General features: G+C 44.3%; 1 protein-coding gene across 1 annotated transcript; it reads right to left on the bottom strand.

Moving 5' to 3' along the window:
• Positions 1–5,970: 5,970 nt before the first annotated feature.
• Positions 5,971–11,912, bottom strand: LOC310798844 (F-box-like/WD repeat-containing protein TBL1X; the record flags this gene model as incomplete). The annotated part of the gene is made up of 11 exons (XM_083661404.1): positions 5,971–6,068; positions 6,366–6,467; positions 6,579–6,744; positions 10,026–10,153; positions 10,254–10,328; positions 10,460–10,581; positions 10,798–10,858; positions 10,974–11,071; positions 11,210–11,273; positions 11,390–11,519; positions 11,797–11,912. The coding sequence occupies 11 exons, from the start codon at positions 11,910–11,912 to the stop codon at positions 6,042–6,044; spliced, it is 1,089 nt and encodes a 362-aa protein (XP_083517530.1). The 3' UTR covers positions 5,971–6,041.
• Between the last annotated feature and the right edge of the window lie 5,016 nt (positions 11,913–16,928).

Below are 16,928 nucleotides of genomic sequence, written 5' to 3'. Positions count from 1 at the left end.
ACGGTGCAGTAGTTTGAGTGCTCTCCTATTACAATTTATTTATTTAAAAAGACAATGTATCTTTTCCATTTTTATTTTCAATTCTTGTTTTTGTCAGAGGTTAAGACAGATAATTCACCAAAATTCAGTACAGTTGTACAACAGTTGTCCTTTGTAGGTCAATAACAGGTGATTATAATCCATTGGCAGGTGATTACACTCAAATGACAAAAGCAGCCAATGAGCTGTGTATTGTGAAGCACCATATTGGTAGGAAATGCATGTGACATCATGGAATGCTATGAATAGGCTAGGCTACAGTTCAAGGCCCAAGTGTCCAGATTAAAGGTTCATTTTAATACAGTGAGTAATCATAACACAGTGGAATTTGACTTTGTCCAATATGCATATCAACTCTCCCCTATATATAACTTTTCGAATGACTGAGATAGTATATAGAGTATTTTAATCTGTTATGCTTCTAAAAGTCAAATGTGAGAACAAATGGCATAACATTCCACAACGTATTTTGTACAGTGACATTCCAACAAGACCATAAAAATAAATACTTTCCCCTGTGTTTCATGAACAGAGATTAAAGTAACCAAATAAGTCAAAATCTCAAAATACTTGATACTCATTTTCATCACGTGAAGGCTTTATGTAATTTCAAAACGTTAAAAGATGCAGAGTGGCTGGCTGTTATCAGGACCATCAGAGAGAGGCAGAGTAGCTGGCTGTTATCAGGACCATGAGAGAGGCGGAGTGACATATTTACTTGAAAGTGCAGTCCATTAATTTAGAAGTCTGTGCAGCAAAGATGTGTGTGATGTCCTTTCAACCCGAATCTCTCTGACCAATCAGTTGTCAAAAGTATAGATTCAACCCAGATCGTCATGTTTACTGCCCAGTGGGGGTGGGGGGGAAGGGAAGCGAGTAGACCCGGCCCGATGGCGTTGGAAATGAGCCTATACACCTTGGTGCTTGGCCTGCTAGCGCCCTACATGTATGTCAGCCAGCTGAATGTATATATCATTGGCCTCTGCAAATGTAGATGGTCTTGCAATATCCCTTTCTTCCATGGCAGTGGTGAGACTATCCAACAGTATTAGATATCCAGCCAGACACTCATCCACTGACGATGACAATTCAGCATTCTGAAGAATGGCCTCTGCTGCATGCCTAAATTCCACATTTGCCACCAAAGATGGTTCCTCTCACATGCTTTCCCATTCAATAAAGAAGTATCCTAGGAATCTACCTTAAAGCCATTTAACTTTTTATGTTTAATTTACATGTGTCCAAATTTAGCCTTCCGGTCTTTGTGTTGAAAGAATTTCAAGAAATATAAATATATATATATAAATATATATATAGTCTATTGTCAATTAAACTAGATGTTCCTCTGTGTTACTATGTTAATTCTATTGGGTCTCATAGATTACTACTTTAATCTATTGTAAATATCAAAAAAAACGCGTGCTTTTATTTTGAAAGGCAAAAAGCATTCAACCGGAAGTGACAGCGTTTTCATGTGATGCCTGACAGCTAGTTTGAGTGATGCTTGACAACTAGTCTGCAGGACGATCGACAACGTTTTTGTGTGAGACGTGAGGCGTGATGCCTGACAGCTAGTTTGAGTGATGTCTGACAACTAGTCTGCAGGACGATCAACAACGTTTTTGTGTGAGACGTGAGGAGTGATGCCTGACAGCTAGTTTGAGTGATGTCTGACAACTAGTCTGCAGGACGATCGACAACGTTTTTGTGTGAGGCGTGATGCCTGACAGCTAGTTTGAGTGATGTCTGACAACTAGTCTGCAGGAGGATCGACAACGTTTTTGTGTGAGACGTGAGGAGTGATGCCTGACAGCTAGTTTGAGTGATGTCTGACAACTAGTCTGCAGGACGATCGACAACGTTTTTGTGTGAGGCGTGATGCCTGACAGCTAGTTTGAGTGATGTCTGACAACTAGTCTGCAGGAGGATCGACAACGTTTTTGTGTGAGACGTGAGGAGTGATGCCTGACAGCTAGTTTGAGTGATGTCTGACAGCTAGTCTGCAGGAGGATCGACAACGTTTTTAGTGAGGCAGGAGGAATGACAGCGTTTTCGTGTGAGGACTGAAGGTGTTTCAGAGCACACTCGACGGTTTACTATAGGAGACATGACAACTGACAACGCTTTAGACTGAGGAACGATAGCCTATACTCTGACTGACGAGGATGCCCTAAAATGGTTGCCGAGGATGCCCTAAAATGGTTGCCGTACACCAGCCACAGCTCAATTCTCAGTCTTGACACAGACAATAATGGCTCTCAACAAAGAAACAAGTCAGACAACAGTGAGCCATCCATCAACGTCCAATTCTGACATAAATAAAAAGAAGAAGAAAAATCCTGGCCCTTCACTTTCAGCAAAATCCAAACATTTGCTGAACCCACCATCAGGAAAAGTGCACTTCACATTGCTCCAACAGTTTGACTGAAAGGGAAAGGGACCAGCAAAACAAAACAAAACAAGGCATACAGTATCAAAGTGGTGGCATGTCAGTGAAGGTAGTTTTTACATTAGACCCCAGTAAGCAGAAACAGACCTACTGCACACTGTTAAAGCTCCGCCCACCATACGGGGCATTTCATCTCACTCAGAAGTCACATCTGATCTGACCAAATCTGATCAGCTGGCAGCATTACAGTATGTGGGGCCTAAACTTAACTGGACCAATCGTAACCTTTTTTAGCAACAGCAGGACTTTTGCTTGACCGACCACTTTCTAGTCATAATGTGCGCAGAATTTTCAGTAGACTGATCAGGGGAAAGTGCCAAACGGAAACCGTGGTAATGTTACAATATGCAGTAGTTCCACCCCCACCCCCCCAGAAAGGTCGGTATGATGCCCTCAACAGGTATGCTTTGACAGGATCTGTGCTGTACTCCACCACACAGAATGTGAAGTTAAAGCAACAAGCCAAGACGATGAGGACAGTTACATCCAGGGGCGTCATGCAAGGCAACAATCTGAGGGGGCGAACTCTGGCGCCGCCCGGAGGGCGGCAAAAAATTTGGGGGGTTGGAAGCCAGATTTAGAGGAATATATCTAATTTTAAATTAACAGACTGAGCAGGTGTAACCATAAGTGACACCAGCGGGCGGAAGGTACCGTAATTCGGCCGTGGCAGTTCTGTGCAGCAGAGCGTCAAAGTATTTTCTTGAAAAAATGTGGTTTTGCTTTTTTTCCAATAGTACAAAATATTTGAACTATCCATTCCACATAAAATTGAGTCGTTTTAGAATCAGTAAATAGGTATATTTAGCGATTTAAAAAATCAAGATTTCAGGCTTGAGTCGCCTAGCTGAGGCGACTCAAGCTCATTTGCATGCGGCGTTTCACTGGCTATAATGTCTCTATTGTTCCGAGTTTCGGCCAATGAGTCACATCAATAGAATTCAGCGTGTTACATGGGGGCGGGGTGCAAAGCTCTGTTTACAACAACCCAAGCAGGCGAAACATGGCCGCCAGACAGTGTGGCTGACTGTTTCAATACAAAACAACCACTATTGCAATTTGCAATACATGTCCCGCAAGGTTTCTGAGATTAGGGGAAAGTCTGAGCTGGCGTGGGGAGGAGTTGCGGATTTGTTTGGCGTTAACGTTAGCTGTTGTGTGGTGGCTAGCTGGTTGTGGCCTACCTAGCTAGTAGTTCAGCAGGCAGCGGTCCACAAGCTTGTTGTGACCAAAATCCCCGCATTTAAAGCACTTCATACTCCCAGAGCTTGCGTAAACCATAGAGAACCTCATGCATTACTCAAAATGAAACGTCCAGGGTTTGTGTCTCCAAAAGCAACCGCTAATGTTACATGCAAGCTAACATAGCTAGCTGCTAGCTAGTACACAAAGAGTACACAAAGAAGCAAAGAAAGAAGTGAGTGTTAGCTCAGCGCTGCCGCCATTTTGGCCCGAAAATCGTCCCCTTTTGCGTGGTGTCATCGTCATGGGTGTCTCCAAAATGGCGGGTTTCTTGTGTGCAATTGACTCTCTCCAGCGCTTCTTATCAATAAGTTCTTTGGCGGGACATAAACCATAGATTATTCGCCTATTTTCAGAACAACTGTAACAATCAATGAGGGGAAACACACACATCTCTTGTTGAGAACAAAACTTTAGCGTGCTAGCGAGGCCTGCTAGCCACGGTGTGTGTGTGTGTGTGTTTTATTTTTGTTCAGCAGCTCCTGTCTCTTATCAAATCTTTATTCATATTATATCCTATTATTATTATTATATAAATGAAACCTTTATTGCCCCTCAGGGAATTTTCTCTGCACAAGGAGCCCAAAAAGAACATAATAGGCACACATGTAATAATAATTACAATAATCCAGATGAGAAGTGATAAAAGCATGGATACCTCAAAATTAGACCACGCGTACCCCATTTGATAAGATTTTTGCTTTCAGATGTTTTATTACAGAAAGTTTATGAAACCCATCACCTAAACAGTAGGCTATTACATTCTATCATTGTCTTACTTGTGGCCTGTGTCCCAGTGTGTCAGAGTGACAGTTATCAGCTGTTGGGAGTGGTCAATGTAAATGAGGAGCCAATCTTCACTCCCCCTTGGCTGGCTGTCCCAGGTGTGAAAAACTTCTCAAACTTTGAGGGCTTTTTTCTCAGTTCCTGCTTTTCAGAGTGTGAACAATCAAATAAGCATATCTCCTTCAATTTCTCTCAGATTACAATGTGTGACACATCATTTGAAAGCTTACAGTCTGCCATTTCAGAATCTGTAAAAATCAGAAAAATGCCCTCGGCCTAATTGAGGGTCAAAAGGCCAGCTGGCAGGGGCGGACTGGGATCATAATTCAGGCCGGGCATTAGATACCAAGCAGGCCAGGCCGATACGGGCCGACACGCGTGCCGGCGTCCGAAGGGCGCCTGCGGAAAATTTGGGGCGTTTGAAGCTCAATTTGGGCCGTTTGAAGCCCAATTTGGGCTGTTTGAAGCCAGATTTGGGTCGTTTAAAGCCAGATTTGGGCTGTTTGAAGCCCGATTTGGGCCGTTTGAAGCCCAATTTGGGCCGTTTGAAGCCCAATTTGGGCTGTTTGAAGCCAGATTTGGGTCGTTTAAAGCCAGATTTGGGCTGTTTGAAGCCCGATTTGGGCCGTTTGAAGCCCAATTTGGGCCGTTTGAAGCCCAATTTGGGCCAAGTCCAATTTTACAATGAGATGCACCCACTTTAAACCTGAATAAAGTAATAAAACCACTAGTAAACCAGTAGGCGGCGCCTGGCCTGCTTTTCAGTGAGTGGCCTGGCCTGGCTTGCAAAAAAAAAAAAAAAAAAAAAAGATTTTTATTTTTTTATTTTTTTTTGGCAGGCCAGGCCAGGCCAGGCCACCGGGCATTTGCCCGACGTGCCCGATTATGCAGTCCGCCACTGCCAGCTGGTGTCACATAAGGCTATTTTCCAAACTGCTCAGCCTCCTGGAAAGATCCATAATCACCAGACTAAGTACATTGCCACTGCCCAGGCTCAATGGACTTGACAAAAAAGGGAGACCACATGTTTCAAAGCAATGTAACACAATGTTTATTTTGGCTGGTATTGCCTTTTCAGAAGGTAGAAATCTTTCCTCTAGAGCAGGGGTTCCCAACCTTTTTTGTGCCAAGGACTGGTAGATACATGGGAGAAAAAGTCGCGGACCGGTTGTCAATTCTAATGGTTTTAGTTATATATATTTACTCACCAGGTGGCGACAAAGGGTAAATAACAGCCTTTTGTGTTGTACTGTATGTAGCCTATACAGTATTTATGTTTTTGTTTTAACTACAAACATACATAAACGTAAACTTGAAACTATGTTTCAACTACCATACAGTCTATAATATTATAGCCTATGTTTATTAAAAAAAAAAAAAAAAAAAAAAAAATTACCTCTCAAAAATCTGAGGGGGCAATTGCCCCCTCAGTTACAATGGGCATGACGCTTCTGGTTACATCGCCATAGTGTAGCTCCTTCACCAGACAGTTCCACTGAATGATCATCTTCAAAGTCTCAACCAGCTATTTCCGGAGATCAAGAATGCATACCTGGAGGGTAAAGATGACAGCATTAATGATTTTGAATCATCATTTTCTTGTGCTCTTCTCCAAGTGCTAGTCATGGGACTTTTCAATCTTTTTTATTTGATCAAACAGAAGCGGGAAGTAAAAGAGCTGCACATTAAAGAAAACATTACAAATCTGAAAAGTAATCAAAATGTCAGGGACAACGATGGAAATAAGTCCTGGACTTTTTCGTTTTATCCCTGACACTGCAGCATTTTGTCTTACTTATGTATTGCATACTGTCTAATCAAATCAAAATCAAATCAAATCATGGCTTACCGAGCCGTCTGATGCGCTCACACCAACTTTGTCCCCTGTGCTGTTCCAGCAAACCTCAAACATACCTCCGGTTCCCCTGTAGCTGTGCACCAACGCCCCAGTCTGAAAGCACAGAGCAAACCGATAAATGACCGACTCCACCGAGAGACTGCAGTCATCATGCATCTTCTGTTCTGCTGGCTGCGACAGCTTGAGTCCTAGTCGGACACTTACCACGGTGTTCCAGATGTGGACGCACTTGTCGAAGGAGCTGCTGGCCAGGAGCTTGCCGTCGGGGCTGAAGGCTACGGTGTAGACGGGCTCCTGGTGCCTGGTCAGCGTGTGGATGCACACGCCCCGATGCACATCCCACAGGCGCACCGTCGAGTCGAAAGCGGCGCTGCCGGTGTCAGAGAGACAGGGTGTGGGAGAGACAGGGTGTGGGAGAGAGACGGGTGTGGGGGAGAGACATGGTGTGGGAGAGACGGGTGTGGGAGAGAGACGGGTGTGGGGGAGAGACATGGTGTGGGAGAGACATGTTGTGGGAGAGACAGGGTGTGTGGGAGAGACGGGAGTGTGGGAGAGACAGGGTGTGGGAGAGACGGGTGTGGGAGAGGAGAGACAGGGTGTGGGAGAGACAGGGTGTGGGAGAGGAGAGACAGGGTGTGGGAGAGACAGCCAGTTTAAACTCATGTTTAAACGGTTTTCTACAGCATTGTATATAACAGTAGCATCAGAGATTCTTAATCCATTTATTTATTTATTTTTTATTTAAAGGATCATCCATTTAGGTAATTCTTAAAATATCCATGTCAGATTAATTACTATACTGACATATTGCAGAGGTTTTCAAAGTGGGAGGCGGACCTGACCAGGGGGGCTCCAAACAGTTTCAGGGGAGGCTCAGTAAATGGAAGTAAAAAAAAACATTGCATTAGTTTTTACATTAGTTATGAAAAGGAGATCACATAGAATAATAGCCTAAATGTGTGTGACTCCCAGAGTCACAAACTAGGAAGTGAGTGAAACTATGCAAGTACTCTCTAATGCCACATTAAATTTATTTCCTTATTTCATTCATTTCCTTATTTCCTCTCCTCGGTCCTTTTGACGTGTAACTTGGCCGTCTACTGGGAAGGATTTTATGATGCAACCAATCAACCCCCAGAACTCTCAAACTGAACTCAATGAAAGCAGAAAGCACATATTTAGGGAGCTACAGTTTATCATGGCAACAATCGTGTTTTTGCTAGCTAGCATCAGAATGTCTTGCCCCCAAGGAATTTCACATCGGCATATTAATCCCACCATGTTACGCGTGGCAACACGTGGAAACACGCCTGGTGAAGAGGCTGCGAAAAGCGCCGTCGTCAAGTCGTACTTTGACAGCATACAAATTAAATCAGATGTGTGAACTTTTCAAAGTGAGACACTGTGAACACGTGTCACCCTGAAACGGAGACACTGCTGAAAGTGATAATTAAAAAAGTGATCATGTGATAATCAAGTGATAATGAAGAAAAAACTGACTTCCGTTAACACATCTGCATCACCAAGATATGAATAGGCAAGCCTAATCTGCCACGAGTGTCCTTGGCAACAATTGAAAGTGAGCTCAAAGAGATTTTATGGAAGGAGCTAAATTGAAGTCAATGAAAAATGCATGGCCCACATTCAACGGTGGCATTTACTTTTAAAGGTCCCAATTCGTGCAGCTGTAACCTCTTAAAAACGTGTGTCTCTGGTCCATAAAACATGATTCTGGATTAATTTGTCGAAAATATAGCAACCCCGTTTGTTGTGACGGAGTTCTCACTTCCTCATCTCGTCGCTTCCCAAGAATGGTCAGTTTCTATAATATATTCAGAACTAACAGTTCCCATTGGCCGCTGAGGGAGAGCCCGCCCCAGGCTCCCAGCGGCCAATCAGATTAGCGTCTGTGGACCAGCACGCTAGGTTGCGAGTTATCGTTAACTTAACGGTACTACGCTAAAGAGGACATCTCAAAATGCCTAGACTTACCGAATGCACCTCTGCAGTTGCTGGATCACGTACAGTTGGCGTCGCTCCAGCTAGAAGTGTTAATTTTGTGGCTATAGACAAAATGGTGCAGGTAGCTTGTGTGAGAGTTACCCGCGCAGTATGCGTGAGGAAGTCGGTGACGTCCCAATTCCCTGTCTGGGCAAACGAAGCGTTTGGGGGTGTGGCTTGGAGGAGACTGCAGGGGGAAGCTGTATAGGGACAAATCCAACTGTGGCAGTTCTGAGCTTGTGACCACTCATTACAGGGAGGGCTGACAGCAGTATATATGCATTTACAAGTAAAAACAGCTTTTGCACGGAATGGGACCTTTAAGATTACCATGTTCCTTACAAGCTGTGCGGACGATGGCAGTTTTACATCCAGAGTGAAATATATGCACGTGCGTTGGGATGTCAGCAAATCCTGTAAATGCCTGTGGCGTTTGAACTAGAACATTAATACATGCATGCTGCACGTCTGGGTCAGCGCGTCAAGCTGTGGGCCACTGACAATTACTAGCCGTGGGACTTTGCATGGGACACGGTTTCCTTTTGAACGCCCGGAAGGAAGGAGACAGGCATCTCCTTCACAGGCACACAAATGAGAGACACACACACACACACACACACACACACACACACACACACACACACACAGTCTGCTCTGAGCACACAAACCTGAACATTGGGGAGAATTGAACAAACTTGGGTGGTACCCCGTGGCAGTGCTTCTCAAAGAGGGGCCCCGAGGACCTAGCCTGGTAAACCGCCCGTCACGTGAACTCACATTGCATTTGGTTCTCCGTGACGGTCTGGACCTGCACAGGCAGTTAAGATGATTGGTCGAGCCATGCCGGCTCGACCAATCAGCGGCGGCCGTAGGCGGGCTCTGGCTCGTCTGGGCAAGTAGTGGGTACATGGTCTTTGTAGTTCTTTTCACTCGTCAACATGGCTGCTGCCGCGGAAGTGACAGGCAGTGAATGAAATTGAATGTAACGTTCCCAATTCTATGTATTAAATTCTAAAAAACGACCCTCAACATTTGGGAAGGCTAAGCCACACAACTAGTTCGTTATAATCTAACTAAATGCTTCGAAGGTGACTTTACGACCGCGAGGACTCAATGAATGAATACCACGGAGATCATCCACAGGCACCTTCCGCGATCTGATTGGTTGAAGTTAACACCCACCAGCGGTGATAGACAGATGGGTCATCCAATCACCTGCCAAGTAGCTTGGACAAAGTGCCCGCCTCCGTCAGCGGGTCTGGTGACTTCAAACCCAGATCGACTGGTTTAGTGAAACCTATGTGGAGCTATACCGTCCATCTGGCAGCGTCAGGTTACCGAGGACCCCCAGGGCTCCTTGAAGGGGTTCCAGGGGGTCCCCAGAAAATAGGGGGATAATTTATTTTCACTATAATCCCATCCATGAGTAACACAATGACAGAATGTATGACTATTTTGATCATGGGTTTCATACACTATCTATAATAAAACGTCTAAAAGCAAAAATCTTATCAGATAAAAAACTATGAAATGGGGGTTCGTGGTCTAATTTGTGTCAGTTTATGGGTCCTTGACGTGAAAAGGTTTGAGAACCACTGCCCTTTGGGACAGTGTATATAGGGGTCTGTGTGTGTGTGTGTGATTTCCCACCTGGCGAGCAGGATGTTGGAGTTGGGGCTGCCAGTGCCAGGGCCTGTGGGGCTCCACGTGATGGTGTAGATCTCTTTACTGTGACCTTGGAGGTCGTGGACACACGAGTCCTGCTCCATACTCCAAATCTGTGCAGGAAGGCAACAGCAGGAACACGTATGAATGAAATACACCCGTCACCACTGGCCTTTGTGGTCGCTTTACCTCTCTGAAACTCAAGAGTCTCACCTTTAAGGTCCTGTCGTCTGAACAGGAGGCAAGAAGCTTACCCGAGGGATGCCACTTGATGGCATTGACTTCGTTCTGAAAAACACAAAACAAAAACACACCATCAGAGTCAAATAACAGACTTGTTACGTAAGTTCTGTCGTTTGCTTGACCGCCTACGAGGTGGGGACAGTGTGAGGTGTCAGAAGAGGAACAGGTTGGTTTACCGTGTGGCCCTGGAAGGTCTTGAGAGGCCGGTCGCTGCCGAGGCAACATACATGGATGCTCATGTCTATGCTGCAGGAGGCAAAGGTGCTGTTGTTCTGCCAGTCCACATCAATCACCGGAGCTGTGGACCATCCAGACACACACAGGCCCACATTCATTACAGGTCACGATGCTTACCAGCACACCATACACCTCTTAAGTGAGTAGAAAACAGTGTGTGTGTGTGTGTGTGTGTGTGTGTGTGTGTGTGTGTGTGTGTGTGTGTGTGTGTGTGTGTGTGTGTGTGTGTGTGTGTGTGTGTGTGTGTGTGTGTGTGTGTGATGCACATGGTCTTTACCTGAGTGAAAGGGGAACTGCTGCTTGGCCTCTCCTGTGTGCGCATCCCAAATGATTGTCGTCTGGAAATTGGAATCGTACATTATTAAGAATCGTGATACTGAAAGAATTCAAGGATAGAAAGCAGCCATCAACGGCAGGGACACAAATCCAAGCTGAAGGTAATTGATGAAATACCTTATCAACACCAGCGCTGAGAATATAGTTCCCCTCCTTGTTCCACTTCAGTGCAAATATTGGCCCTTTGTGCTGCCTCAAGGTGCGTTCCAGATTTCCTAATGGATAAGAACCATATCCATTTCTTTTAGAAAGGATCCTTCAACAAATTATTATTGTTGTTATTCACAATAACAATGGCATTAAACGCTGCTGACTCAGGTAGCGATACTACGCCACAATAAAGGAAGACATACCATCCTTTGTCCATATCCTGGCAAATCCATCGTACGACCCTGTTGCTAGGTGAGTCCCGTCGCTCTTTTGGACAAAAAGAGAATGGAAGTGTGTTATTGAACCTTCCTGAACCGCACCGTCTGTTTGCCACGCGGTAAGAGAAGAAGAGGGTAGATGTGGACGGCTGATTAGGAACCTACATTCCAGTCTAGTGAGGTGACGTCTTTGTTGCGCGGGCCCTCTCTGATATAGTGGCGCAGCACCAGCTGGGTGGAGTAGGAGTGGCTGTTCTCGTTGTGGTTCCAGATCCTGGCTGTGGAGTCCCCAGAGCTGCAGGCAGAACCAACACATCAGGGGAGCGCAATACATCATCAGGAGTACGAGCTGTCAAGGGTCGGTTCTTATTAAACCGATAAATCAATAATAACAAAACGGCATGTTTTGACATGAAACCAATGCGGACATAAAGTATCGCGTAATTCAACCGGCGTGCGTAAATTTCAAGCAGAGCCTCCAAGCTTGAGCTAATTCAATTCGTGCACATGTCAATGTAGTGAGTTCACACAGGGGTGGAATAATGATGATGAGTTAGGATGCAGAGACTCACCCTGAGGCCAGCAGGTCGCTCACAGGGTTCCAGGCACAGATGAACACTTCGGACTCGTGGCCTCTGAGCACCGTGGCTTTACTGGCGGGGATCTCCACGTCCATGTCCACATCCATGGGCTCGTGGTTATCTAATAAGGCGTGAACACACACACACACACACACACACACACACACACACACACACACACACACACACAGACACACATTACCCATTTGTCAGAAGGGTAATAAAAAATTACATTAACTTTTTTTCTCAATCTAACAAATGTATCACAATTGCTCGAGTGACATCAGTGATGGCATCACAATTGCTTGACTGACTGATGACATCACAAATACAACCTAATTGCCATAGGTAATTAAGGCAATTAGGCTATACACGGGGGCAGAATTCAACGTTTTGATGCACTGTGGGCTCAATTTTTGACCGATCGAAAATCTGTTTTGATACTTTTGTGTAGGACAAATACAATAAGTGGCCCTGCCGCTTCGCTGGCCCGGCCACTAATAATAATACAGGCAAGCGAGGCTGCAATGAGGATATTGAAAGACAAAATCCTACATCGCACCAAAGCATACAATGTACTGCGATTATTTGACTTTCTGACCACCCGCCTCAGTGCTTATTATGAGGCCAGAATAACAGATGCTGCTGGCCATTGGGAAGGCTAACCCTTTACTTTTGGTTTTATTTATTGTGTATGATTAAACTTTTTATCTATGATTTTATATTATTGCATGTTTTTGTACATTGTACATTGTACATTGTTTGACTTCACTGGCCTGGAACAAACGGCTGGACTGGGGGGGGGGGGGGGGGGGGGCTAGGCCTATGTGCTGTAGCCTATTGTATTTTTAATTTGATATTTTTTATATTTTTCATTTGCAGGTTAAACTTTTAAATATAAAAAAAAAACGCGTGCTTTTATTTTTGAAAGGCAACAGCATTCAACTGGAAGTGAAGTTGTAAAAAATTGTTGCTAACTTCACAGGCATTCTTTCCCCACACGGAAGAACAACCAAAAACAACGAATGACAGCGTTTTCATGTGATGCCTGACAGCTAGTTTGAGTGATGCTTGACAACTAGTCTGCACGACGATCGACAACGTTTTTGTGTGAGACGTGAGGAGTGATGCCTGACAGCTAGTTTGAGTGATGTCTGACAACTAGTCTGCAGGACGATCGACAACGTTTTTGTGTGAGACGTGAGGAGTGATGCCTGACAGCTAGTTTGAGTGATGTCTGACAACTAGTCTGCAGGACGATCGACAACGTTTTTGTGTGAGACGTGAGGAGTGATGCCTGACAGCTAGTTTGAGTGATGTCTGACAACTAGTCTGCAGGACGATCGACAACGTTTTTGTGTGAGACGTGAGGAGTGATGCCTGACAGCTAGTTTGAGTGATGTCTGACAACTAGTCTGCAGGACGATCGACAACGTTTTTGTGTGAGATGTGAGGAGTGATGCCTGACAGCTAGTTTGAGTGATGTCTGACAACTAGTCTGCAGGAGGATCCACAACGTTTTTGTGTGAGACGTGAGGCGTGATGCCTGACAGCTAGTTTGAGTGATGTCTGCAACTAGTCTGCAGGAGGATCGACAACGTTTTTGTGTGAGACGTGAGGAGTGATGCCTGACAGCTAGTTTGAGTGATGTCTGACAGCTAGTCTGCAGGAGGATCCACAACGTTTTTAGTGAGGCAGGAGGAATGACAGCGTTTTCGTGTGAGGACTGAAGGTGTTTCAGAGCACACTCGACGGTTTACTATAGGAGACATGACAACTGACAACGCTTTAGACTGAGGAACGATAGCCTATACTCTGACTGACGAGGATGCCAAGCGCTGGGCGAATCGGCGCAGAACTTGCTCATCTCTAACCTAACCAAACTTGGTAGCCTACATGTGTGCAGGTATGTACTCTGAGGTGATAGAGAGAAAAAAACAATTGTGTCATTTCGCCTATAGGGGGTGCTATAGCAACATTAAGTACCTGTAGCTCACAATTCTTACCTTCATTGCCACAACGCAAATGCTTGGATTTGATATTTCCCATCTTCACTGAAGGCTCAGGAAGCACTCTGTGAAGAAATTAATTATTTTAATATTATATATTATAATTTATATTATATATTATAATATTTTATATTATTATTTAAGAAATCACAAAAAGTGTGGACCAAAGCAGCTCAAAAGGCAGTAGTATACAAAGTGAAAAAAGGTGGAGCTACTTGGAGTATTTAAGCAATATTTAATGCAAAGTAATATATCTGTGTACAAGCAGTTACAAAACAGAATATAAGGCCTGTGGGAGAATAGGGGCCTATCTTCAAATCTACTACGGGCAAACAAAACACAACGCGTTTCAACCGCACCTGTGTAGTATATAAGGCAATACGTGGCACAGTCAGTTGGGATGATGTAGGGTGGGCAGTACTATGACATCACAATATGGGTCCTATATTGTCCTATATGGTCCAGTGTCTTGGGCTGTAACAGGATGTCCCTGTGTGAATGGAGGGCGCGTTTATACGCGTGGGAGATGGGTCTCCGCCCATACCCTCTCTCATGGAATCTCAGTCGCATCTGAGTAGCCTTGTCAACAAAATAGTATAGTATAGTAAGCTCGTCCATCAGGATATCTCTGCTCTCTAACATAGCATCCCCCCTGTCAGGCAGAACCTATCCCGCAGGGAAAGAGCTGCTCTCACAGAACTACAACGTGACAACTTGATTGTGATCCGACCTGCTGACAAAGGTGGAGCGGTCGTCATTCAAAACTTTTCTGATTACACTGCTGAAGCTGTGCGCCAGCTCTCTGATCCCATCACATATAAACACTGCAGCAGCGATCCGGGGCCTCGCACCCGAGTAATCATCAAATCCCTCATAGACAATGCACTTCAGGCTGGCCATATCACCAAACGTGACCATATGTTCCTGTTGCGCAAATACCACAGGACCCCAGCTCTGTATCTGCTCCCCAAAATCCATAAAAATATGACCCCTCCTCCCGGCCGGCCGATTGTTTCAGGAAACGAGTCCCTGCTGGAGCCCCTATCTAAATTTGGGGGTATGGGGGACGGCTCGTCCGTCCGTACGCATACGCGTAACGGAACACAAGAGCGCAATTCATCGCCGAGACACAAAGCTCCTTTGGTGGATCACTTCCTACAGCACAATCACTGATGCTGATCTCCGTTTCTGGGCACTGGACATTGTCAAACCGCACCCAAGGGGCGGGGATCTGGACAGAACTCTATTACAGCGTGAAGCGCGCTGGATTTACACCATCAACACAGTCAGCCCTCACGGACTCAATGAGGAGCTTGACCTGACGTGTTTTATTTAATTATGATATTGTTGCCCGGGTGACCGGGTCCATATGTTGTGTTCTGCTGTGTCCCCCCTGTCTCTCTCCCCCCTCAACCCCCCCCCCCCCCTTTTCCCCCCTAGCCTATAGCCTATAGCCTATCTTGTTTCTGCATCTATCTGCAGCCATTACTGTCTATTTATTATTGCTTGTCTATGATGTTGCTATCTCCGTTGCTTTAATAAGGCCCATCCTATATTGTGATGTCATAGTAGTGTCCCTACGTCATCCCAACTGACTTGTGCCAGTATTGCCATACACAGGTGCGGCGGCCGACGCCCAGCTAACACTGCCTAGGAAGACCTGCGTGGTTGAAACGGGTTGCGTTTTGTTTGCCCATAGTAGATTTGAAGATATATTCGGTTTGGTAACTGCTTGTAACACAGATATATTACTTCGCATGAAATATTGCTTAAATACTCCAAGTAGCTCCACCTTTTTTCACTTATATTATTATTTAAAAAATGTTAAGGAAGAGAATAATTGCTGATTGATTGTAATTCTGTCCAGCTTCACTACAATACTTGGATTGTCACTTGCAACTTTGCACTTTGCACACATACGCTGTTATGGAACTCAAACACACCTCTATTATACCCCAGTGTCTCCAGGTTCTATCATGGTGTCACTCTAATTTGCATAATGTTTTGAGCTCAGATAGAATTTACATTTTGGGCTCAAGATTCCTATTAAACCCCCCCCCCCCCCCCCCCCCCACCAAATAAATAAAAAGGTGGTATTCTAATGCACATGCTCAATGAAAAAAAAGTCACCCGAGGAGATAACACTGCAGTGACATCACTGCCCCAGCCAGGCTGCTGTACAGCAGACCTGACATCACTGACCCAGCCAGGCTGCTGTACAGCAGACCCTCAAAAAACAAATTTTTTGTTTGTTTGTTTATTTTTGCTGTACAGCAGTCAAGCTGGTGTTATCTGCCCATGATTACTTTTTATTGAGCACGTGCCAGCTGCTTTACAAAAAACAGTCTAGATCAGCGTTTCTCAACTGGTGGGTCGCGACGCGGGGACGTTTTGATTGGGTCGCGGACATTGGCCATTTTTTTTTTTTTTTTTCATTTTTTTTTTTTTTTTTCATTTGAGTTAAATTCAGATTATTGAAACTGGATTAGCCTGACCAGTTTTCTTGTTTAACAAGCTGAAGCATATGCTCTGCCTGTAATTCAAGAGAAGTCTGCCTTTTCATTTCATATTTAATTTTAGTTCAATTCAGATGATTGAAACTGGATTAGCATGGCCCCAGTTTAATTAAAAGTTATGACCAGTTTAACTAAAAAGCATATAGCCTGCCTGTGATTCCTTTTTATTTCATATTAGTTAAATTCAGACTACTGAAACTGGATTAGCATGACCAGGTTAACTTGTTTTATTATTATTATTATTATTATTATTATTATTATTATTATTATTATTATTATTATTATTATTATTAACTTGTTTAAAAACATATAGGCATGTAATTCAAGATAAGTCTGCCTTTTATTTCATATTTCATAGAGTTCAAATAACACTTTCTGAGCATGACCAGTTTGACTTGTTTAAATTTAAAAACATATAGGCCTGTAATTCAAGTCTGCCTTATTTCAATTGGTTTTTAGCCCTAGTTGCACTTCTGTTGCACTTTTTTGTTCATTTGAGGTTCATAACAGTGCATGAAGGCATTGTGTATTAAATTAATGCGCTATTTTTTGTGCAATAAATTTGAGTGGTTTAAAAAAAAATCTGAAATTTGGGTCG

This window comes from Poromitra crassiceps (assembly GCF_964638095.1).
Source record: "Poromitra crassiceps genome assembly, chromosome: 26".
NCBI lineage: Eukaryota > Metazoa > Chordata > Actinopteri > Beryciformes > Melamphaidae > Poromitra > Poromitra crassiceps.
This window is presented reverse-complemented; position numbering and strand designations above follow the sequence as displayed.